Source organism: Taeniopygia guttata, chromosome Z (genome assembly GCF_048771995.1).
Source record: "Taeniopygia guttata chromosome Z, bTaeGut7.mat, whole genome shotgun sequence".
Classification (NCBI taxonomy): domain Eukaryota; kingdom Metazoa; phylum Chordata; class Aves; order Passeriformes; family Estrildidae; genus Taeniopygia; species Taeniopygia guttata.
Window position 1 is genome coordinate 49,638,014 of NC_133063.1, and position 26,645 is coordinate 49,664,658.

Here is a 26,645-nt window from a genome sequence, read left to right on the forward strand (position 1 = left end):
AAATAATGAAATGGTATCAAGTGTGGAAGATAACAAAAAAATCTTAACAAAACTTACAAGAACCTGAATATCACATTATGGGACTAGTATATTTAGCCATATTCAGATAAACAGAATTACTGGTAAGTTTAGGCTGTAGCTATCTTTGAATGGGAACTTAATATCTGATTTATTCAGGTGGTCTTCTAAATGTGTTCTGACTTTTTACATTGATACCTGAAATTTCTGTTCTTTTCTTTTGTAAGGGTGTTTGGGTTTTTTTTTCCTGTTGGGAATGTAGAGTCATTGGTATGACTAGTAGGTGAGGTTAATTTGTCCTCCTCACTTTGATCAGCTGGAATTTACTATTCATACGTAAATCCACTGGTTCTAATAGGATTAAGATTTCTGAGTATCTTAGGGTGGAAATGAAACAAACATTTGTAGTGTTGAGCTGTTTTCATTGACGAATTTGTGCTACTGTAATGCAGGACCAGTGAAGTAGTGTGTTTGAAAGAAAGAATCTGATTTGATGCTGCATTTGAAGATGGACACTTAAAAAACAAATGCACTTGCTCTGCAGGTTCCTTTTCTTTGAAATGAGTACATTTCAAAGAAATGGTTTTGATTTGTACTCAATGCTGCTATAGGAGCTATTTTTTGAGATACAAGAACGGCATTGGACTATGGGATTCACAAAAAAAATCCCATAGTTGAGACCCTGTTTTGGAAAGCTTGCTTTCTAAATGCATATTATATCATTTAGTCTCTTTACAAAAACTGTTTCTGTTGCTGAAGTGCATTTCTTTGTTTTGAAGTAATTAACTTGACTGTTTCATTTCTACTTTAAAATAGTTTTGCTCTGTTTTCATGTGTACTCAGATAGGACTTTAATTTGTGAATACTTTTGTGAATGACTGTGTTTGATAAATCTTAGAAAAGAGTGTAGAAAGAATGAAGGGAGCTATTTTTGTGTTCTGTTTCTGTATACCTTAGATGTGCCATCCCATTTCTGTACAAATTTAAAGAAAAACTGAGGCATCAAGAGGTGAGTTTACCTGGACCAAAAATCATGTAGCAGATTATTTAATTGTTAAGAAAAAAAGGAACCATATTCTTTCTAGCCCAGTTTGGAGTCCCATGCTTTTGTCGTGGTTTCCATCCGTATGCTTGGAGCCAAAGTATGCATTGATTATGTTAGAGAAACCTGCATTATACGAAAATCAGGGACCACGGAGTTTAACCTACACCTTGAACAAACCTACGCCTTATAAACAAGGGTAAATCCTTCCTTCTTTACCTAACAAGCTCAGCAATCCTTAGCTGAGGAAAAAATACTTTGTGAATTCCCGTGTCCCAAGAACACAGTAAACAGGGTGAATAACATTGTGATACTTGGCTGTATCATTCTTTACTAAGTGTTTATAGAATGAAAGGTTTAGAACTACTTGCAGTCACCAGTAGGCTATTTCAGTCCCTTACAGTCAAAAAATAATGAAAATTTGCTACTAACTGATTCTGTTGTGTTCTCTTCCCCAGAGTTTTTTGATTAATTGGGAATAATTTGAAAATGCTTTGGAAGAAAATCTTTAAGTTTGGCAGTAATAGAAAGTTAAATATTTACAGTTCCTGAAGTTTGCAAAATTTGTGTGAAACCAGACAGAAGATCTACATTTGTAAAATTTGTATTTGAACAAGCAGTTGTATCAGTGAAGTAAAGCTGCAAACAAATATATGTAGGTGAGACTTTGATGATATTACTTTAGTATTCTAAGTTGCTGCTGGTTATGCCACCTTCATTTAATGACTTATTAAATTAAAACAGCATTTCATGATCCCTGTTCTATTGAATCAGGGATTTGATAAGGCACCTCTGAGTTAAGCTGCTAGTCTGTTTAACTTGCTGACTATAATATGTCATTTTCTGTAGTATTTCCCTGTCTATCAAGATACGTTTCTTAAGATTGTGAGTGCTGTGCAATTTCTTAGCTTAATTTCTTATAAGAAAGAAACATGGTTGTACCAAATTCTGTTACTTTTCTGCCAGTCAGTTGCATCTGAAGGAGAAGCAGTTTGCCATGGCAGGTTTCATGACGGTTGTCTTGGCCAAATGTGTCAAAAGCTTTAATTAGTTCTTCCCAGTCATGTTGTCTCAAAATAAAATCAGTTGTAACTTCACTTTGTAGCATTGGCCAGCATCTGTGTAGCTCTGAATTAGGAATGTGATGTTGTGTGTTTTATGTAACGTATCTATAACGTGATAAATAACGATTATCCATAAACTGATAGTTAAGGCCTAAAGGCTGAAGTTCAAGTTGTTATGAATACAAAGCTGCATGAAACAAGTTCTCCTTGGTTCTGCTGTACATGAAACAGTTTGTTTTACTCTATCTCTGTGTACAGAGAGTGGAAAGAAGCAGAGAAAGTGTTTATGGTTCATATCTAGAGCTTCTGATGATAATGCCTTAATTCTTTCCATCCCTGGCAAAATATTTGGACTCTATAGAGTGTGCCAGAATTCTCAGGGTTGAAACACTGGTTGGTGTAAACTCTCCTGGCAATTCTGAGACACCAGTGTGAGAAGGAAAACCTACTTTTGTTATTGAGAGGCGCACTCAAAAAAAACTGCAGAGGAATTCTCTTTCCTAACCTGAAGGCAGTTTTGCAGAGCTGAAATACAGTTTTAAAATTCTCACATATTTACTTTCTAAAACCTAAAAAATAATTTTTAGTCTGTGATAAAAGTGAGCTTATATAAACCTTTCTGACCCAAACTATGTAAGAATAATTTTCATTTTTCTGGGTAGTCTTTTATATACAGTGATATAAATTGGTACATTTTTGTTTGTTTGGCTTTTTTTTGCATTAAATTTTTCAGCAGTTGTTAGAATGGCAAAAATTCCATTCTCCTCTAAAACTGTGGAAGTAACTATTAATAGTTTCCATTGATAGCAAAGGGTAGTTTATAAGGTAAACTGCCTTGACCTGCCTGCCTTTCTCTCCTGTGTACTGTTTGTTGCAAAAGTCAAGTGCTTCAGGTTCTGATAGTGTTGAAAATACTTCCCAGCATATAGATTAAGGAGTTTTTGGGGATTTGTAAGGTGAAGATTGAGAGATGTGTTGACTGTTACAGCGTGGAAGTACCACAGGTGACTTTCAGGAGGAGCAGATGACTTAAAAGTGTAGATTCTCCAACAGTGACTTCCAAAAGCTTCAAGAATCATTGATGGATCCTCTTCGTTGTCATTATTGTCAGTGTGGTCCATGGTTCAAATATGGTTTATTTGCCATGCAAAGTAGAATTTGAAATCATTGAATCATAGAATATACTGAGTTGAAAGGGAGTCGATTGTGCAGCTCCTGGCCCTGCACAGTCATCCCAAAAAGTCACACTATGTGTCTGAGGGCATTGTCCAAACACCTCTTGAGCTCTGTGGGCTTGAGGATGTGACCACTGCCCTGGGGAGTTCTTGCAGTACCCAGCTTTCCTCTGGGAAAGACCCTTTTCCTGATACCCAACCTAAACCTCCCCTGACACAGCTCCAAGCTATTCCTATGGTTCCACTTGTCACTAGAGAGATCAGTGCCTGTGTCTCCACTTCCCCTTGTGGGGAATTTGTAGACTGCCATGAGGTCTCCTCCAGGCTGAACAAACCAAGTGAGTAATTTCTTGAGAAACATTCTACATGGAATCAAAAGTTGGTCCACACAGACTGAGATGAAGGACAGACCTCTGTAGAAATTGCTGCAGTGACTGTAGGAACTTACAGGGACAAAGGAGTCTATTATGGAGTCTAAACGTTCAGCTGTTATTTGTTTAGACATTAATAATCTGAAGCAAAATGCAAAATTAGCATTCTGTGCTGCTTACTTGTCAGTAACCATCTGACCAGCTGGTTACTACTCTACAGTTTCTTACAAATTGTGCAGTGTTGCTGAACAGTGTTAAAAATTTGTAAAATATTTTGTTGTGTCCAGAGTTAAAAGAACAATGAAATGTATTTCAGTAACTGTACTGGTAATGCAAAGCAGTAGTCCACTAGTTGACAGCGCAATTCTTTGTGTCCAGAAACCCTGCAGCCAACATTTAAAACTGAATCTTGAATTACTGAGTACTTAGATTTAAAAACCCCAAAAATCCCCAACAAAACTACACCCCAAACCACCCCCAAACCCAAAACAAATGGGCAAAGCCAAAGCAAAACTGTATAACCACTTAACTGTCATATGCTTTAGTTTTGTGAGGGTCAGTATTTGTTTAGCTTTCTGAGGTAGAACTCCCAACTGAAAGCAGCAAGGAGGTGTGTAAAATAAGTGTCAGGGGATAATGTGTAGTTCCTGCCTTGACTACTTGATAGATACAGGCTTTTTTTTTATAATGTTGTCATAAAGAATGATCTGAATTTACCCATTTGAACTTTATCTGATGGCTTTACCAATAACCAGAGAAGGAGCCAATGCTGTGATTTATAGGATAGGCTTTTAATAAAACATATTTCCTGGCGAACATCTCTCCAGAAGATGGAAGAATTTAATGTTTTGTTAATCTCTAGGTAATTGACACGTGAAGGACGTAGACTGAAGCTTTGCTATTTGTTGATCAGTGTTAAATCAGAGGAGACAATTTCCCTCTTAAAAAACATTCTTCATGAAATGAGATTCTAAATCAATTGGTGTTTTGGTAGGAAATTTATGTCAATTAGATGAGGAAAAAAATTAAAGGATTTATCATCTGTTTCATACAGGTTTTAAAAGACAAGATTTTAGTTACACAGAAATGCGATGATAAACCATTTATCATCTCAGAAGTAGTCTTACACTGAGATCTTGGCTGTTCATGAATTTTAGAAATTCTGTTTTAGTGTTCAGAGGAGGAGGATGATGGTGATGATTCAGTAATATTACCCAGAAACTTTAAAATGCTTGGTATGTCCGGCCAGAACTACTGGAGTAGTTTCATTATATGCAGTTATAAATTGTACAGCTGATATGAATCATGGGACAATGTAATTTTTAATTCGTAACTTAATTTGTAATTCATAAAATTAAATGCATTCTGAGGAATGCTTATTTTTGAAAGGCACTTTATTATACCTGAGTCAATACCATTAGTCAAACACTTTGATGAGGTTCTTTATCCTTACCAGTGTTTGTGGTATTCAGTTTTTGCATTTGTTTCAAGTGCTTTCTGTATTCTCACTAGCTCCTGAGATCTCATGCATGTTGCTGAAGTCTTTGCCTTTTTCTGCAATGTTTTTAATATTTGATTTTTTTATTTTCCAATATAACCAATGTGCTGGTAAAATGAGCAATTTTATTTTCTAGACCATTGATGATAAATTTTCATCAAATTACGGCTTACTGTGGGAAAGCATGCTAGTGGATTTTTTTTCCCAATTAATATTTTACAGTTACTTATTTTGGGGTTTTTTTGGTTTTTTGGGTGTTTTTTTTGTTTTTTGGTTGGTTTTTTTTTGTGTGTGTGTGTCAAATACTGATAAGATTTTGTAAAATATCTGAGAAACTGAGATAGTTCACCAACCAAATATATACTCAGATTTATCAAAGTCCCAATTTTAGATGGAATAAATAGGGACATTGCAAACTAATGTAGCAGTTTAGCTTTCCTTCTAGCTTTAGACAGTTATCCTCTCATCTTTATGTTAAGCTTTTGTAGAGAGTTCTGCTTGCTGTGTAGTTTTCTATATATGGCTTCACTGTCTTGATCAAGTTTACATTGTTGCTTCCCTTTGTAGAGCAAAGGAAGTATACTGAACCTGCTTGTCCCTGTATTATGGACAGTAATTGTGATATTTTAGTTTGATAAACAAGGGAATTGTGAGAAAATCCCACGTGCATTTAGACTCTTTTTTAGAGAGTAGTTTTTTTCCTGGATAGTATGTATTGCAAGTTTTTTGCTTGTCGTCTTGCATTGAACCTTACTTTAAAAATCATTTGCCATTTGCAAGCTTTCTGAATCAGCACTGTAGAAGGTGTATGAGAATACTTCCACTCAGTCTTGTGTAGATGTTTTGAAGAGCTGTAATGCGCTCTTCAGGCATGAGGAAGGGAAGATAGCTGCTGGAGGGTATTATGCTGTACATGTGTAGAGTCTCTCTTAATTGGGTCACATGGACCTATGCATGTGTTTGTGCTGTCGTGGCAGGGACTTCCTTGGTTTCCCTTGGTACTCGATCAGAGAAAAGTTTAGTTGAAAATAGTTTTGGCCATACATGATTTGTCATAGTCCACATTTGGAGTTGATTCTCATGCTGTTTTAACTGACAAGGGATTTCAACACTTTTGTGAGAACAACACCGAAATCATGCTATTTTCCTCCTATTATTAATTTTGGAAGCTAAATAAATCTTCCATCACTATCTCCTTGTACCTTTTTCATTTCTTAAATCAATGCTGAAAACCCCCAACCTGTCATCTATGGGTAGTGAATATGAGGCACTTTAAGGCTCTTCATTAGGTGGAGGTTCAGAAGGTGTAAAAGTTTCTCTTAGCAGTATTTGGTACTGTGTCTTTCCCAGCTTTCCTAGGAAACAGTCATTTAGTTGTAGAGAGGTTCTTTATTCCAGATGCTGTTCACATTAAAATATTAAAATATTACTTACTCTAACAATTTAGACTTCTAGTTTTAGCTTAGTTTTTTTTTTTTTCCCTTAAATCTTCGGAAGATACAAGACGTCATTTGCAATTTGAAGTACCTCACCTTTTTTAGGCTAAGACATATAAACTGCTATTCAGGTAATGCTAAGTGAATTGCTTAGTGGGAAGAGTCATAGCACTTTTTGATCACTACAAAGGAAATGAGACTATGTTATTTAAAGTTCTTCTTCCTGCAAAGCTACCTTCAGTTCTGAGTAATGTATAAAACCCAAGGTGGTAGTATGAGCTTGAATTCTCCAGGCCTGAACTGACTCCTAGTCAGTGCACAGATACAAGGGGCCACATATTCTGGTTAAAATGCTGCTTTGGAATGTTACTGTATGGGTAAAGCCTTTTACCTCTTCATCAAAAATTGTTCTGTACTGGAAGGAACAGAATGTCTAAAACTCTTAACATCCACACTTGTAAGTACATGATAGTGATTTAATTTATTCCAGCTATATTTGTTTAGTTTAGTGGGACAAGAAGAAGACATCATGTTTCCTGACAGTAAAATAGAGCCGAAAGGTAAGTTACTGAAGCCAGGAAGTAATGCTGTGAAGAATCTTTTAGTAGATACCAAGCGCTTACTAGATGTGCTGATTACAAAACACAAAGGCAGTTTTCTGTCTTAACAGAATGATGTATTTTTTAAAAAACTCATGTAGTCCTATAATGTTTAAGGTTAGAAGGAACTTCTGGAGGCCATCTAGTCCAATGCCCCTGCTTAGAGCTGTGTCAACTGCAGCAGATTGCTCAGGGCTGCGTCCTGTCAGATTTTGAATAATTCCAATGAGAGAGTTTTCACAAAACATCATGTGCCAGTGTTTGATTACCCTTAAATCAAACAGGTTTTCACCTAAATGGATTTGTTTCTGCTTCCCTATGACATTTCAAGGTTTGCTGAGAATGGTCTCACACTGACATTGGCCAGCTCACTCAACAGTCATGGATGCACTTGATCAAGTTCCATGGATTTATTTGTGCATATCCAATTTGCCTAAATGTTCCCTAGCATGATCCTCCTTTACCCAAGGATAATCTTCATTGCTTTGAGACTTCTCAGCTGGCGTCAGTGCCTGTGTTTCTTATAGCACAGTCTTACCAGTTAAAACCAAGGTAAATAAACTTAGATTTTTACATAATAGCACCACTGCTAACTTCCAGAATATCATAACATAAAAAACATCTCCAGGTAAAGAATTGACTGTCATATGGCAATTGACCAAATTTGACAGCAGTATGAGTCTTGACAAGAACTGTAAGACTATTTCCCACTTCATAACACATTTTGTTGACAAATTCAGGAGTGTAACAAAAAGGCAGGAGCTGCTCTGAGCGGTGTCATTAATGACAAGGATTCGATGGGCTTCATCTGATACTTTCAAAAGGACTGAACATCAAAGAACAAAATGGAATATGAAAACTATTAAGAACAGTCTCTCAAGGGAGACATAGTGGCCAAAACTGCATAGCTCTTCCAATAGGCAGTGAATGACCTTGTAGTTGTACCAGCTCCTACTTTCAGCATCTGAAGAAGTTATTTAAATACCCATTAAACATAAAAACTAATGAACGTGTACTCAGAAAGCAAAGTTTAAAATAACTTACAAGGATTCCACATTATAGCAGTTTAACTGCAGTTATTTAAGTATGGTAAGTATAACTCTAGACTGTTATTCTTAAAACAGACATAAGTTACATACAACTGAGTTCAAGTGGTTTCTAGAACAACTTTCTGAGATCTGTACAAAAGAATAATAAAATTAAAATAACCCTAAATTATTTCTGTGAACTAATAGTATGGGGGTAAAAGTGAAAGAGAAATAACCTATCCTTCCCTGCTATAATCTGATAAAACTTCACTCTTTTATTCTACTGCTGAAGAGTGCAGAACTTCACAGTTTAACTAGTACAAATGAACTAGGGAAGAAAGATACTTTATTGCAAAGTATTTAAAAAAAAACTAACCAAAAAGGACTGGGCAGTCAGAAAGTAATCACTTTTCTGTGCTTTCTGCTTCAGTCTGCATTTAAAATTTAACCTATAAAAAAAGCACAATTCCCTAGGTCAACATGTTCAATTAGGAGCAAATATTTTATGTGTGCTGTTTATATTCATTGATAGAAATTACCCACCAGCAAAAGCACCTTTAGTAGGTCTACCAAGAAAGCACCAAAAACTTATAAATTCATAACAAGTGACTCCACAAAACTTCCTAGTAAATTATGTGGTGCATTAATATAATCTCTGTATTTGAAAAGCTGCTTTCCATTAGGAAATTTAATTTTACAAACAGAAAAAGAAAAAGGCCAAAACTAAGTTATAATCATGAGGGGAAATAAAGTATATACAGAGAGATGTCTACTTAGACAAAAAGTGAAATGTAGCTGTGAATTGCAAAATACTTGTTCTACAACAAATAAGGTAATAAATGGAAAAAATACAGCACAGTCACCACATGAAAAACAGTACTTCCTTCAATTAATAATGCATATTACCAGTCTTAAGAGTCAAAAGTTTAGCAGGAGAAAAATCAGAAGTTAGTTTGTTTCCTCTTAAGTTTTTGGTGACATCACAGAGAGGTATTGTGCTGTCTCTTGTTCAACATTACAACATACAATTTTCTAAAGTTTCTTAAAGTATTAAATATTTTTAAAATGCAAAATTTGTTCATTGCTGCTCTCTAGAAAGCATCAGAGTACTTTAGAACTGCTTTAAAAGCAGCAGTCCTTGCTAATTCACCACTGATGTTTTAGAAGATGTCTTCAAGAGGCATAAAAGGATGCATGTACATGACATACATTCAAAGAAGTTCAAAAATTTCTTTATCTTCCAGTCAAAGTATCTTACTCTAAAAGCATTCATGACTAAAAGTCATCCCTTTTTATCACCAAAATAAGGTGAATTTTTGTTGTGGTTTGAGGGTGGGCCTAGATTTTTTTTTTTTTGCTAATTGGGGTTTTTGTTGTCTCTCTTTTTTTTTTTTTTTTTTTAATTAAGCTCTCTCTGGTGTCCTCCTTGCAAGGCAGGGACAAGCTACAATTTTGTATATTAAAACTTCAAATTGAAGTATAATTTGTTTGAGGAATCCCTCTGAAAGAAAAATTTAATCACTTCCAGCAGCAAGAAATTCTGTATACTCAGTCCCACTGAAAATATCATATGGTGCATGTATTGCATGAGGTACTGTTTCACACTAGATTGCAAGAAAGGGGTAAAGGACAGACTCATCTGAAGAAGGTGAAATAAAATGAAATCCTACAGGACTCAGACTCCTTTAGTAACAGATAGTACTACTCCATATTATCTAATCCTCTCTTGCAAGTGTGAGATGTCTTCCTGATAAACTCATATGACTGGTACCCCCTATTCCCTAGAGAGAGAAAAAAGGTAGGGGTAAAAGGAAAAATTAAAAAGATACTACTTATTATACAGCACATGATAATGCTATCAGATGAACTTATGTTATAAATTGAAATGGTACATGGACTGAGTCTTATATGGCTTCTTCTGGAGCAGACATCTATTTTATCATTTTGGCCATTGCAGGAGCTAAACCTGATGACCTCTGTAGTCCCCTCCAATCTCAGGTCACCCTAGTTTCTTGGACAAATTATGACTGAAAGATATTTTTCCTTGACTGTCAAACCAAAATACACTGTCATTGTAAAACTGAGCATTTTAAAATTAAGAATGTCTCTCTGTCCTTTACCTTGTCTATCTCACCTTCATTGAGACATAAAATTCAAGCTGAAATTGATTTTTGTGCTGTATAATAAGGATTTTGCAAATATCCAGGAGGGGTAGGGAAAGGATTGTGCATTATGATAGCAGTCTGGCAGGACTATGTCATCCAAAAGACTATGGGGAACACTGCTGTACCATAGATTAGGATATGCTGGGAAAAGACATGATGCTATGGGGCTGTGATGCACACTACAGGATATAAACAATAAATTCAGCATTTCTATGACGCATATTAAAAATTATGAAAATTATATTCATGCTTCTGCAAGAAAAAGTTTTTCAACCTTGCATTTAAATAGACTGAATTACAAAACTAAACAAATTAAATCACTATCATGTATTTACAAGCATAGATGTTCAGAGTTTTAGACATTCTCTTCCTTCTAGCCTAGAACAATTTTTGATGAAGAAGTAAAGGCTTACCCTGTACAGTAATATTCTAAGGCAGCATTTAAACTGGAATGTGTTTTCCCACATTTATTTCAGAAGCAGCAATTTATTGTCTAGATACTTTATCACCTTTTTGCTTTCAAGGCTTTTGCAATGCATCTAGAGGAAACTTTTTGTGATGTGGTGATTTGTAAAATATGTGTCCTTTCATGTGTCTTAATTTTACTAATTAAAATATCCTTTTGATTCCTCTTGTTTTTCATTCTTGGGAATTCATTAAGTATTCACCAAGTTACTGGGGGCAGCTTCAGAGAGGTGTATTGGTAGAAGTTGTGATGACAGCTTTATGCCATAGAAGATAGGCTTTGAGTCCAAAAAAGTACATTTTACAGGTCTTATGTATGCAGTGTACATTAATATTTTCTTCTACAGAATAAATTTGATGATTAGAAATTTGGTTTAGATTTATGCCTGTTTTCATTGTAATAAAGGATGCATTAATTCTAATAGAAAACATACAGTTGTAAAATGGTACTGATAACTCAAAAGAAAGTTGCTGAATGTCATGAACAGTGCTGAAAAAACCAGCATTGCTCTTGAAGTCTGGAAACCTACCTTTGGTTTTATCATTGTAGAATGGTTTGGGTTGGAAGGGAACTTAGGAATCATCTTGTTCAAACATCTGCACTATGGACAGGGACACTTTCCACTAGACCAGGTTACTCAGAGACCCATCCAACCTAATCTTGAACGCTTCCAAGGCAGGGACAGCCACAGCTTCTCTGGGCAACCTGTTCCAGTTCCTTACCACCCTCACATCAAGGAGTTTCTTCCTGGCATCAATTTAAGGCTATTTCCTCTTGTCCTATCACTGTATGTCCTTGTAACAGAGTCCCTCTCCAGTTTTCTTGTAGGCTCCCTTATAGTTTTTCCAGAGGCTTCTCTTCTCCAGGCTGGACAGCCCCAACTCTCTCTAGCATGTTTTCATAGCAGAGGTGCTCCAGCCCTTTGAGCCTCTTGGTGGCCTCCTCTGGTCTTGCTCTGTAAGGTCCATGTCCTTCATATACTGGGGACCCCAGAGCTGGATGCAGTGCTCCAGGTGGATCTTGACAGTGGGCTTCCTCCCCTGCAGCCCACAGCGCTCTGGATGCAGCCCAGCAAAACAAGTGTGGGTTTCTGGGCTCAGAGCTCACACTGACAGCTCATGTCCTGCTTTTCATCCACCAGCACCCACAAGTCCTTCCTGTGCGTGTTCTTGGGACTACCCTGACACATGTGAGGATCTTGCACTTCGCCTTGTTGGACCACATGAGATATGGTCTCATGGGCTTGAGAGGGGAGCATGGGCTCCCCTCTCAAGTTATACTTCATTGGAGTTTAACAGTTGATAAAAACTCTGCTTCGTAATTTTTGTACTTACTGATTAAGTAGGCATTGTCATTCATGATTAGGAAAAAAATGTAGTCTGGGTCCCCTAAATAATTTCCAGAAAGAACTATGTTTTAAATTACTAAAGAGAGAATTACCACTTTAGAGACATGTAGTGTGAATCTTTCCAGCTTCTTCAAATATTATCTCAAATCTTTTCTAGGTAGGATTTGTTTGTGTATATCATAGATTATATTCACCCTTCATTATACATGTTACTCAACTTTTCTTTAATATTCCCTTTTTTCTCATTAATAAACAATGAGATCTTTCTAAGTAAATTTACTTCAAAAGATGAAGACAAACTTACTGGAAATTTTATGGGAGTGACTGACTGCTTATGTCTTTCCAAGATTGTTCATCTCACATATTATTCTGGACATTGAAACAGCATTTTTATTAGAGGTTTTGCTTGGTTTATGAAGGCCAGATACCAAAATTGCCTTCTGAGCCTAGGACTTGGAATCACCCTGAGAGCTATGGCATTTCCACTTATTTTTGCATCTAGTGAAATTTCTGCTGAGGAGTGATTTTGAAGGACTTCCGTTTTTCCAAGACAAACTGAAGTCTAGTAAAGACATTTCTAAGAACCAGTACCTTAAAGGTGGGTTGGTTGATTTGTCTGGGGCTTTATTGTGTTGGGTTTTTTTTTATTATTATTATCTTGGAATGTGATTTTCAGCATCATTCATTCAAACTCTGAATAATGTGCTGTCAAATTTGGTGTGCTAATTTGCAATAATTCCCTTGGGAGATGGTACTGGCGTACAAAGTCATGCTGAAAGATCGCATTAAATTGAGGGAAATCACAAAGTCATTGTGTCAGCCACGTATTTTCTGTCACAGTTACAAAGGCTATGACTGTTGCTTTGAAACCTATAAAAAAGTTTTAGGTGGGTCAGATCAGATGTAAAAGTTACTTAGGAAGAATTGAGCAATTTGCTAAAATATTTTGTTCCTTCAAGGCTTGCAGAGCAAACATTTTGTTTGTGAATCTGTGTGCTGAGTGTGAATAATGGTTAATTGAGCAGTTGAAAGGCATTGTTGTTAGTAATTTAAGAGAAGGATTGCTGCAAAAGGAGAAATCTAAACTACAGCTACAGTCTGATTAGAGAAATAGAAAAGTTAGATACTTGGATGTGTTTCTCTTTCAACTTCTTCATCTGGTTGCAGAAAGCTTGTTTAACCAAACTTCGTATTTGTCAAAGCAAGACTAGGAAGCATATGGCTCATATTGAAAAGCACTTAAAGCTGAAAGTTGAGTCTTCTACAGTTCCATGAATCCATTAATTGAGAAGAATAGAAAAAACTTCATTGCATCTACTAATCATGTGGGAAAAAATGTCTCTGTCATTATAGATATTTCTAATTTTGTTTAAAAAGCCACTTCCAAATGGAGATGCTGAGATACCAATTTCTTTTTGCATGATGCTTTTAAAAAAACTCTGGTGGTTTTTGTTTGGTTTAGGTTTTTAGTTGTTATTTACTGTAAAAGGGATCTTTTAAAAAATATGACTATTTACTGTACATGCTAGCTGTCTTCAAACAAGTAACTTACTTTCTGCATTCCATCAAAGTAATGCATGAATAGAATTAAAAGCTAAAAGTAAAAACTATAATATGGAATAGCTTTGGAAGTCTTTAACGTAGACTTAATTATTTGCATAATTTGATACAATTTCTCAATTACTGATAATCTTTAACTTGGGGTGACCTTTTCTAGCTGTATGTACTCTTGGTGTATGGTTGTGTGGTTAATTGTAACTTACTTGGTCTAAATATTGAAGTTAATCTGGACTTGAGAAGAAGTTTTTGCTTTGTTGCTGTCACTGTCAAGATTAGAAATGTTACTTTCCTTGGGGCCTTTGTAATCTAAAACTCACTGCTTGCTCTTAAAATGAAAATGGAGAAAGTGACTACTAGAGTAGGAATTAAAATAGAGTATTCTGCAGTCACTGAAGATATTAATATATGCTTATATAATGTTGCTCTATGGATTGTTTACACTTTGTGAATAGGGAGCCTTAGATTTTGGGATTTTTTTTTTTCCTAAATCTACTAAAGTATGTTTTCTCAATGGTTGAAATGTTTTTAAATTTATTTTGTTATTGAGCAAATCGGGTGCTTCTGTGTCTGCTTTAGTAAATAAAAGAACGAAAGAAAATAGAGTGCATAGTCAATTTGAGTCCATAGATTTTTTTTTTTTAATTGGGAGTGTTTATCTCCCCCATCCCCCACTGTAATTTTCTGGACATCGTGGTGTCCCTGCTTGAGTGGGAGATTGGATAAGACGTCCTCCAGAGGTCACTTCCTTCAGCATCTGTGTTTTTTTGAGGAAAAATGTGGTGAGATACAATGTGTAACTCCTGGATGCATAAACACAGTAGTAGTTCTCTATTCCTTCCTTCTCCTTCAAAGGGTAAGGAGTTGGAGGGAACAAAGATGGGAAAACAAATGTATGTTCAATGTCTTTGGTATTTGTTGTCATTAACTGTTTATTTCTATGGTACTCGAAGGCATTGTTCAGCTACAGAGGTGATGGCAGTTTGCAGTCCTGTCAAATTTAAAGTAACTTGTTTTCTGCTGTTCTTTGGGTTGCATACCGAAAAGGAGAGCTTTTGAGAAGTATCTGCATAGGCAGACCATTTTTTATGCAGTAATGGGATGAATCATGGGCAGAGATAAATGATAAGCATTTGGAGCAGGAGAAAGACAGGTAACAGAGCAGTAAGTTTGTGTATTGTACCTTCAATCAGCTAGATGCCATTTTCAAGTGTTTATAAACATTTTGGGAAGTTTATCTGTCTTCCTTTTAAATTATTTATCCTTGTTCTGTTCTCCACATCAGCAGAAGCCAAATTCCATAACAGGATGGGAACCCCAGTTGGAGTTACTGCTTAGATTTATCTCATTTTTCCATCTACCGCCCCGGTCTGTACAAGCGCGCAGCCGTGTCTGCACATCCACCTGTCTGAGCAACTGAGCTGCAGCTTTCTAACTCTGTGACTCAGCCTCATCCTTAGGAATTGTGTAAAACTGATGAAACAGATCTAAAGGAGCAGAACAAAACCACACTAGAGTACTGTGCTGTTTTTGCATTGGAGTCACCCATGGAAGTGACTTTTTCTGAGAGGAGCTGCTGAGGGCTTCCTCTGTGCCTAGCAAAGCCAACTGCTGGCTAGCTTTGAGAATAAGCTTGTTAATAAGCCAGTTAAAAGCTATTTCTGCCTTTTAAAATTTTGAACCTGTTTTGCCTTCCTCCTAATCCTATCTCACAGCAGGAAATGAGTAAATACATTCTAGTGGATCTGCTGGTAAGTTTGGCCAGTGCTAGACCCACCACATGTTCCAAGACATTAAATTTTAAAACATCCCACATTTTCGATGTGGGAAAAAGGTCAGTAAAAGATAACTTGTTTGGCTGCTAATCACATTAATTTCATAGACTGTTCAGAAAGCTCTTTCGCCTAGTCTCTTCCAGCCTTGTACTTTGTGGAATTGTTGTGAAATGAGGAGGTAGCCATAACAGTTGGGCCATGTTCTGTGTTTTTCAAATGAAGTGAAATTTTTTTCACCATTCCTCAATTTTCAGCTCTTTGTGTCACAGTTTATGATCTACTCTGCTTTTTAAGGTGAAAGCAAACTACTAGATTGACTAGTTCAATATTGAAATGTTGTAGCTCATCTTTAGTTTTTTGTGTTCTACACACTTTTATTGTGATTGATAAGTTCGTATCAGTAGTTCTGATAGGAAATGTACAATGTGTAACTTGAAATTGTTCTTGTTTCTTGGAAAAACAAATGTGAAGATAGTTCGTAAGTGTATTATTTGTGTTCAGGTGAACTTCTTAAAAAGGTACAACTTTGTTCAAATAATTAGAAATAAAGGCATTGCTCAATCCTTATCTACATGACAGTACTTTAGATTTTTTAATGCAAATTAATAGGAGTAATTAATTTAAATTGGTTTAGTTGAGCTACATTAAACATTTGAGTTTATATTCTCTTTCAGAACTAGTAGCTTAAATTCAGTTGGACATGTTTAAGATGGAGAGACCACACATTAAAAATCCCCAAGTTTTTTTGTACATAATCAACATAATTTCATCTAGTTGTTCTTGATTGACTGTTTGTTTATACTCTGACAATGGTAAGTTTAAAAACTTTGGAAGTTGCAGAGCTTTACCTTGATGGAAGCTGTGAGCTTGCCTTAGGCTATGAGCAACTTTGCTAAGTACTTGGTGCATTTTCTGTGTAGTTTTGGTTTAGATTTGTAGCAGCTGCAGGCTATCAAGATTAAAATGTGTAAGATGGTCGCTAAGGTGAAAGAGACCCCACTTCAGAGAATTTTTTTTTTTGGAAATACATCCCTCCTTTCAGTACAGTTGGTGAGCTTAAGAAACTTCTGTTGTGTTTTTGCTGCAGCTGTAGAAGAACCAGCAGCAACAACAGAAGTTCAGAATTACATAGGGCACTTTCGTAGGTAGCACTGTGAACCCATCCCCAGACTTACAAGAACTAAATACCAAAATAATATTTTTCACAGCTGTTGAGGGATTCCAGATTGTTACTGTCCAGCCCAAATTGCTCATGGTAAGCCAGTCTTCATTTGAGTTTAGAAGTTATTCCAACACAATACATCTAGATGTTGCATGCACTGTGCGTCAGGGTTTATTAATAACTTTCTAAATGTGTTTGATTTTTTTTCTCAGCTATTCTTCATTTATTTTCTGTGCTGTCTCTTTGAGCTCTTAGTGCTTCATAAGTTTAGCTGACCACAGTGTGTGCGGAATTGTGAATAAGGACTATATACTGACTGTGATACTGTTTCACAGGCTTATTTGTAACTTCTTTGTTTATAATGTTAATAGGGATTGTAACTAAATAGGATAGGAAGATACTTTTTTAAATACCATAAAGGAAAATGTCAGGGAATCCTGACACTAACTGTAGTTACAAAGTCATGGTGCTTTACAGTTTTACCATTGCTAGGCTGAATGGTGTGTGTTCAAAAGGCTTATGTAATTCTCAATTTTAGAACACAAACATTAACTAAAATCAGCTATCAAACATATGAAAAATTTAATCTCTTTAAGTCTCTATGCAGTTACTGTATTTATTAGACACTATTACTGCAGTTGGGTTTTTTTGCAGTTACCTTTGCTCTTTTGTTCAACCTTTTGAAGCAATATGTTTTTGCAAGATTAGTAATTTTAATTAAGCTGTTAAATTCCATTCATTATTTAGGGGAATTTGTCTCTTAAATGTTAGCATACTTTCCTTTAGAGAGTATATCTGCCTGTATGCTGCACAAACAATATATAATACCTCATGTAAAATGAACCAAACAGAACAGTAGGGAATGCTATAGAATTACAAAAGTAGTTACATTGCCATAATTGCCACACTTCACAAAGTTTGTATAGTTCCACTTCTCAAGCCTATCCAGATCCTTCTGGATGACCCCTTCCCTCCAGTGTGGCACTGCATCACAAATGTGTACAGTAGGACAGTATAACCAAAGCTCTTTGTGTTTCTGCACACAGTCACTAAAATCACAGATTAATTTAATAATTTTCTACCTATTGATCATTGGTCACCTCTTTATCTCTAAGTCCCTCAGCCTAATAATTTTGGAAAGCATCAGCTTCAGCAAATTTCAGTTATCATTAGAAGGGCTGGAAGCCTCAAGACAGTTTACTTTGTGAAAATTGGTTGTTGAATAGAGGAGATTCTTGTGTTTCCATTGAGAAAGAGACAGTGGCATGTGCTGTCTCTCTTCATCCAGCAGCTGAGGCGTGTGGGAGTGGATTTGATATGAGAGAGGGAAACTGGATATGTTACAGAGAGAGTCTTTGCATGGAGGAATTGCTTCATTGTGTTGAGAGAATGAGGAGAAGTAATACAGCAATTCAGAAGAGAAGCATCTTAACTCCCTGCAGTGTTGTATAGCATCTCTCTTGTATGTGGGAGAAGTTAAAGTTGAAAAACAGGCAAAAAGATGAATATTAGGACAAATGAAATAATGTATCACTGGTCAATATTAATTACAATATGAAGAGGCGCTGATGTGTTTTTGAAATGCAGCTCACTAAATCTGTTTATATAGAATTTTATGGGTTTTGTTTATTGTGGATTACTAAAGAAATGGTATACTGGTGAATCTGTTTTCTTAGTGTCTATGGAAGAAGTCTGGAGGAATTTTAATTTATTTTCAAAGTCAAAAAAGAGGCAAAAATTGTGTGTCATGAAGACTTGTGTAAAATCAGTTGCTGTCTCAAGAGGTTATTTCATACAAGTTTTGTTTTGTAAAGGTTGTGAAGCATCTGAGGGAGTTCAAGGGCAGAAATGCAAAATTAAAAATTGGAAGAGACTGTTGTATTAAGTAGGTTTTTAATCACTAGCCTTTTAGTCTGGGCAAGTTCCCGCTGAATAAAAGATCAGAAAGTCTTTAAAATACAAGTAAAATCAGTAAACAATTGTGTTTAGGAAAGGGCAGCACTATTAACAGCTAAAATGAGACATTCCAGAAAGTTGAAAAAAACCCAAGCTGCTACGTCTTCCCTAATACCTGTCATAACTATTTTATTAATGAAGATGGGTATTGCAACCTAAAGTATTCTCCATTTGGCAGAGCTGACTTAATTGAACTCTTTGATTTGGTTTTGCTCTTCTATACATCCCTTAGCTATTTCCTTCTAATATAATGAACTATATCTAATATCAGCCACTGATGCATGCCTGATGCACAGGGCTGTGCTTACTCAAAAGAGCTTTACATTCTTCATTGGTGTAGAAATTGCATGTGGAAAATGAAGTGCAGATGAGAAATAAATGTATGAGCTACTGAAGTAGGTTGGTGTTTTCCCTTCATGTTTGTTTCTCAGTGATGGTTAGTATCATGACTGCCCCACTTCACAGGATTTGCACAGTTTCACTTCTCAAGTCTGTCCAGGTCCTTCTGGATGACCCCTTCCCTCCAGTGTGGCACTGCATCACACACCTCAGAGCTGTCAGCAAACTTGCCATGGCTGCACTCAGTCCCACTGTCCCACAGATCAGGGAAGCTGCATATTACTTAGAGGCATCTCTTCTCTGCAAATGGCCTGATCTGAATTTGGGCATTGTCCAGTTGTGTCAACTCCCTTTATTTCTTTCCCCAGGAAGAGTTTTTACAAGTGCAGAGCACAACTGGTGCTTACCCTGGTAGAAATACATGCGCTCCTGCATTAGTGGGTGTCTTTTGCTGAATCCACAGACCAATCTTACTCTGTTTGTGCTTTCACTGCTTGTGCTGGGATTTCTCATGTTTTGGGATGTCACTGCTACTGGTATTGCATGGGCAGGAGAGACATCAATCTTGTTGTTTATCAAATTAGAGCAGCAGAGCCCAAAGGAATGTGGTAGTAGTTACCACATTATTTAGATTTAAAAGTTGTCTGCTTTAATTTTTTCTCCATAAAATTGCTTTATACTGCAATTTACAATTGTACAGTAAAGTACTTCTAACTAAGGTTTTTTCCCTTAAAATGGTTGTTGATTGTTGATTTGAGCACCTACTATAGGAAGACGCATTATGCTAATACTGGTTTGGAAGTTGTACTAGGTAATCCTTATCTCAAACCTTTTCATTTTTCACTTGTTTTATCAGCATTGCTGTTTCTGCTGCCTGATAATTTTATGAATGAAACATACAGATTTCACTAGTACACACTCTTCCCTTCTTGCACCCCCTCTTTTCCTTCACCTCCACCCACATGCTGCAACCACCTCTTTGGCTGTCAAATAAATATACAGTAGCTTCATGTTTTCTTGTGTTACTATTTTAACTTTAGCTGCATCAGGCAGCTGATTAATAAATGTTCACTCTTCATTTTCAATACTGACTTTTTCTGAGATTGAATTAGCTTTAAATGCTTTATATTTTAGATGTGTATGTTTGCCCCTCCCCAGATACTTACTAGATTATGTTTTGTCAGCTACATCACCTTCCTTAGTATGTTTTTTGAAGTATTTTTGAAAACATTTAGTTCTGGAAACTTACTGTGATTGTATAAAACTGTAGTTCTGGAATAGAAACCAGAAATCTGCCCTCTTGTGGATAAATCTGTCTGATGTACCTCAGTGACAGTATCTTACCTGAATGAGAACTAAAGGATAATAATTGATTCTCTTTGTGAGTCTCATTCTTTAAGCATTTTTTAAAGGATAGTTTATGGACTGATAGATAGAGATTTATGTAGTAACAAACAAGAAAAGTAGTTTATTGCAAAATGTAGAAGTTTAAAATTGACTGTGAGACAAAGATTTGTAAATTTGTGATTCAGGTTTGCTGATTTAAAAGAATAGAAAATGTCCACTGTTCATCTAAATTATGACTTAGCTAATATGTAGTTATATTCATTTAATTAGCTTATGCATCTGAATAAAAATCAAGATCATGATACTGTGGTTATATCTATATGATGTTACTCAACATATAGGAAAGTGAAACTGCTTTTTAAAGTAATTTCATGCTAAATAACGATTTCATAATGTAAGCAAAATAAAACAAGACTACTTAAAGTACTCTACTTAATATAATGTATTTTAAAAAGAAAGCATACATATCTAATATCATAGGTTTATTTAAAATTTAATTTTAATCCACCTTTTTACTTCTTGGAAAATACCAGGTCACTTATATATAATACATTGATCTAAATCTGAATATATAATTAATTAAAGAATATCCTGGAGAATGAGAAATTAAGCATTTAAGTGTACATAGGAAACTGCCCAGTACTGAGATTGGTTACCTATCTGTGCTTCGCTGCTGAGCCTTTTTGTATCACGGCATAAACAGATTTTTCCTTTTGTTTTCTTTTTTATTCTTCTCATGCATGCACATGGCAAAGCTGCAGAAAACCTGGTATTTTTGTTAGAGACATGACAGTTTCTCAACCAAGAGGAGTGTTTCATTAATACAGAGTTTGTACCATTATGTGAGAACCAATGGTCAGAGTCCTCTCATAATTTAATTGATAGTTAAGTGCTACAATATCTGAAAAAATACAACTGCATTTTTTTTCTATTTCTTATTTTATTTTTACAGGGTATTTTTTGTTTTGTTTGCTTGGGTTCTTGTTATTTTTTTCCTTTAATGCTTGTAGTTTCTCTTTGCTGGATGTCAGTGTCTGTACTTAAATTGTTCCAAATTTATTTTCGTCCTCCCTTCCTCCCTTAACTTTGCCTTTGCAGTACAGGGCAGTATCGATAATTTTAAAAAAATGGGAAAAGGATAACTTACAAAAATAACACTTTAAATTTGTACTTATTAACCACAGCCTAAACTTTTTTAAATTACCTTTTTCTTGCTGTGTTGACTTGGCTTTTCTGTATTAGTGTATATTATGATGATAACGTTTTCCTGTGTTATTCTTTAGATATGCTGCCATTTCACTGGTTTCCTTTCACTGAGGGGTTCTTTGTGTTGCTTCCTTTGTACACTGCAGTTCCTTCCTCACAAAAATGTCTTCCATGGTTTCCATTCTTTCTTCAAAGAAACAAGAGCATAAATACCTATATACTGAATATACAAGACCTCATACATTTATATGGACTGGATTTCTTGTACTCTTTCTGAACTACTACACTACAGTCTAATGCATTGGTTAAAAGCTTTCCAGTGCAGATTGATTTCCTTAATTCAGCTAATATAACTAACAGTTTCATTTTTTTCAATTAACGGGTAAAAATATTACACTCTTGTTAACAATTACTGAACCAGCCTGGCATTGGGAAGTTTTTAGATACTGAAAATTATTGTTCTTCTTGACTAATAGTGAGCTGCTACATTAGTACTTTTAACTCTTCTTATATTTGAGGAATGGAGGTAGGGGAGTAAAACCCCAACAAAATTTTACTTATAGTCAAGCTATTGTTACGTGCTGTACTGATGTTTTATATGGAACGATCTATACCATCTTGAGCTGTCAATCTTTATTCCCCTCATTGCTTGAGATTTTAAAATCTTTAAATGAATGGGTTTTCTTATGTTCTCAGTAGCATCAAATTTGAGTTGTAGTTTCACTGGATCTTAGTCTCTGCTTCTGTATTTGAATCCCACCTTGTTTGCTGATTTTATAACAGATGCAATTTTACCCTCAACACAACAGATGTAGTATTTGGACCCAGATATTACTATGTGGTTTCTTCATATTGTGTTTGTTTTGTAAACTAATCCCATCACTTAATCCCATCAGTTTCTTTTTCTCTCTTGTTTACTTTTATCTGTTATTAATTTCATCATGCTTAAAGAAGCTTCATAATGTCAGAGATGGAGTTCTTGAATTGCCATGCTTAGCCCCCAACTGTTGTAGACAACCAGATCCCGTCCCTTCTGTAACATCTGTACAATCCGGTTTTGGAGTAATAGTGTTGCTTATCTCTACTAATGTAAGGCTGTTGGAGAAATTGGCAGCTCTGATGGTGGATAACTCTGTTCTGGTTTTCTTCTTGCTTGCATTTATGTGCCTATTTATTGTTGTGTTAGCATTGCTCTGTGGCTTTCTTCCTTTATAGCCCTCTTTGACAGCCTTAGAGCAACCACATCCCCTCTTGACCTTTGTTTTGTTAGTTAAACAAACCAACCCCTTTTATTCTTCTCTTACAAAGAAAGTTTACTTTTCCCCTGCCCACTGCACTTGCTCCACTCAGAGGTCTGGACCTTGCCTGGTTCAGGTCCTTATCATGTATCTGTGGAGAAGATTTCTAATTTTAAGTGTCTGATTTGGGAGGAATTATTCCTGTATAACATCTCTATAATTTTCTTTATTATGGTAGTAATACTTGAATTAGGAATGAACTTGAATTAGGATTGATAGTTTCTGTGTTAACAGCTTTCTCATGTGATGAGGAAGTGAAAGTGAATAGACTTTTTTTCCCTTATATTTCATTGTTTCTGTGCTGCATAAAAATTTCCAGTAATACTGGCTAGTGGCATGGCCTTTCCTTTGATGCAGTTTCAGTTGGGAGAAGTCATCAGACATGACATTTTCATAGTAAATATAATTTATGTGTGAAAGGTGTTCTTTAGTTCTAGGCTTTCAGTGAAAACTTGAATTTTAAAAGTGTTATCTCCTGTCAGTTTATTGCTACAGACTTCTTATGGGGCTCTTGTAGAATATTTTCTTTGATTCTTAAAATTTCTTTTTAATAATTGCTTATTTGTGGAACTAGGCAACCACTGAAATTCTGCATATATTTGTATTCATTCAGGGTAAAAACCCCTTGGGTATTGAGTAGTACTTGAAACTGCTCTGATGGAAGTTTTCTCCTGGATTAAAAAAAGACCTAAACACAGCGATCCACACAGTGTATCTGTAGCATATTCCTTACTGACTAGATTTCTGTATTGGAAATGTACTATATTTTTAATTTGAAAAAAGTAATTTAGGTGAAAATGAGACTGTGACAAAGGAAGTCAGCTCACTCTCAGTTCTGTTTAACCTCAGTTTTTCAAAGAACGTGCAGATAGGGAAACTTTGAAAGGTAATTTCACTGCCTCATGAAAACTTTGAGCACAAAAAGCCTTATAACATTTCTTTTCCTTGTCCTGTAGTCTGTATGTATTTATAAGCAGTGGTGCTTTATATATTGCCATATGTTGCCATGTTGGTGCGGCATAAGAAAGAATGTTACTAAGAAACATTACTAAAGAAATAATAAGGATCTCTTGACTTGTATGCATTTTGTATGCAATTCTCAAAAACTACAAGGATCTAGTGGTTTGTATGTATTTTATATGTAATTCTCAAAAATGTAGGCTTGTAAAATATAATGATTTCAGTAGATAAGAGAAATGCTTATGTAAGGACTCTTTACTATTTCTCAAACTGTCAACGCAAGTGCCTGTCTACAACAGTTAACCTCATATCAAATTCCTTTAATATCTTCAGAAAAATCATGTCAATTTCACAATATACCAGGGGATTGCAGTGTGTCATGTTTGTTGGTTTGGAACTGAAGTTTTTGGGTTTCTTTTAGCAGTGTGGACTTCCTTATATTTGGGATCTTTATAATTAGTGAAATCCAAGTGAACTAATTCCTTTTTCTGTTGTTGAATATAAAATGTGCTGTTTTACAGGAAAGAAATGAACTTGTTCAGTGGTGGCAAAACTTTGTTTTTTCCCCAAAAGGAGTAATTAGAATTTCTGGTAGTAGTTTGATCAGGCAGAATTATCTATTAAAGAGATATTGTCAAATCAATTTTGAAATAGCTATTACTTCTATAATGTACTTAGATTTTGTATTTATCAGTATATTTGCTCCTTTATTTTTGAATCTGTAAATTACTCCTTTTAATTTTGCTAGTCTCTTTATGAAAATGCCTCCTTCTGGAATACTGGGAAGTGAATGTAACTGCTAATTACTTAGACTAGTTATGTATTAAGTGTGATTAAACTTCAGTATGAACTAACAGACGTTTTGTTACCAGTTTTTGAGTTGGTATTGCATAACCTGACCAATTTTCTTAAAAATTGCCTTATCTTGCATCTTTTTTTTGGTGAAGGGGATGTTTCTGGGACCAGAAGGAAGCTTGCCTTTTAGTTGGCTAATGCCTCCTGTTACTTAAAATCTACACTGTTCTACCGACTCTTGAAAAAGTTTAGTTAGTATGCAGCTCAAGGTAGTATGGTCTGTTTCATTTATGTTGATGAATGTAAAATTTGTAAAAAGTAAACTGAGATATTTTATCTGGTTTTGTTCTTTTTGTTTTGTGTTTAGTGCTTGGGAGATGGGAAGTAATGATAGCTGGCACCTGAACTGAAATATCTGTGTAGGCACTACTCTCCCAGAACTTCAGGATGAATGGGGATATGCCTCATGTTCCCATCACTACTCTTGCAGGGATTGCTAGTCTTACAGACCGTAAGTACTCTTCTTTTTCTCGTCTTTACTATCCTTTTTTCTACCTCCTTGAAAAATACCTGCATTTTCAAAATTCTAAAAAGGTTTTTATTTCAAAAGTTCTTACAGTTAAATCTGTTTAAAATCAGACTTGTCATTAAATATCTTAGCCTTGTTATTGATATAATTGTAAAAGTCTATCCAAAAAACCATGCATATTTAAGCATAAAGTGAAATGCAGGTTAAAAAACCCTTAAGGAAACCTGAATAAAATACAGGAATTCATTATTTGTTTGCAATATCATTTAGTAGCATACTGGGTATCATACAAATAAAGAAAAACATATTAATGATAAAGTACTTCTAAAACACGCATCCCATCATCTTCACTAAAAAGGATTAGACTGACGTGTAACTAATCAAAAGAGTTGTAGAATATACTAAATATACTTTAAAACTTGTTTATTAATTTGAAACTAGTTAATAGGGGCACGAAATGACTGCTAGAACAGAAATAAGCAGCTGAACCCGTCTTTTTTCTTTGCTATTCAGCCTGCAAAGGGAGCATGTGAAGTGTGTGTGCTGACTTTAAGTACATCAGGAAGACAAAATCCTAGAAAAGGAAAATAACTATTTACATTACAAGCTGATACTGACACAAAACCAAATCATTATAATGTGACCAAAAAATAATTTCTAGTGTAAACTAAGAGGAGATTTGTTATTATATAGTGAGCACCTAGAACAACCATTGCAGTAAGAGCAGCTGGGGCCTTCTTGCTTATATAGTGTATGAAAGGTTTTCTTGGTCAGTTGTCTGTCCAAGGATAATTGGACTCAGTGACCTTAGGTACTTCTTCGAAGCACTTCTGTTGTTACACTGTTGGAATTCGGAGGCTTTCCAAGAAACACTGGAAGTATATATCCAGCAATTGAATTTAATTGCTTACAGTAAAAAAGGCAGATGTTTTGGAGGAAAAACACACTTCATGTACTTCTGGTATATTCTGGAGTGTTTAAGTAAAAGATGCAGGTCATGTATTTAAATGTGTGTCTATGTATGAGCACATCTGTCTAATATCAGACCACCAGGATGCAAATAGTAGGTTTCTGGCTATTGACAGTTTTCCAGAATTAAGCATTTGCAGATAAGGTTGCTTAACTGGTGGAAGTCACTGATCAGACTCTGGTACAAGAGTTCTTTTAAACATCGGACTGTAATGGAAAAGGCCAGTTGCCCTGAAATCATGGATGATATGATGTCTGAAGGCAGTAGAGTAGGCTACTTAAATTTACCCTACATTAATCAACATGTTTTGCTGATTTTGCTAATTTTTCCAAGTTTCAAGTATATTCAAGATAATCTGTTGCAAGTAATGAAAGCTAGTGATATTAATGTATTACAAACTTTTATTTGAATTGCAATTTATTTCTAAGTACAGCAATGCTATGCATTATAAGGGGTGAAAATGCTGGAATACCATACTTTTTAAATTTCAAAATACAAAAGAACCAAAAATCACTTAGATTGGCTTTTTTTTTTTTTTTTT

The 26,645-nt window shown here is 35.4% G+C and overlaps 1 protein-coding gene across 6 annotated transcripts in view; it reads left to right on the forward strand.

Annotated features, from left to right (window-relative positions):
* The window catches only part of NIPBL (NIPBL cohesin loading factor), a 158,749-nt gene that overhangs the window by 34,396 nt on the left and 97,708 nt on the right, over positions 1-26,645 (forward strand). For all 6 annotated transcript variants that reach the window (XM_072921996.1, XM_072921997.1, XM_072921998.1 and 3 more), the window contains one exon: positions 24,973-25,116. In XM_072921996.1, the coding sequence (XP_072778097.1) occupies positions 25,053-25,116 (64 nt within the window). In that variant the 5' untranslated portion in view covers positions 24,973-25,052. The remainder of the gene's footprint in view (positions 1-24,972; positions 25,117-26,645) is intronic.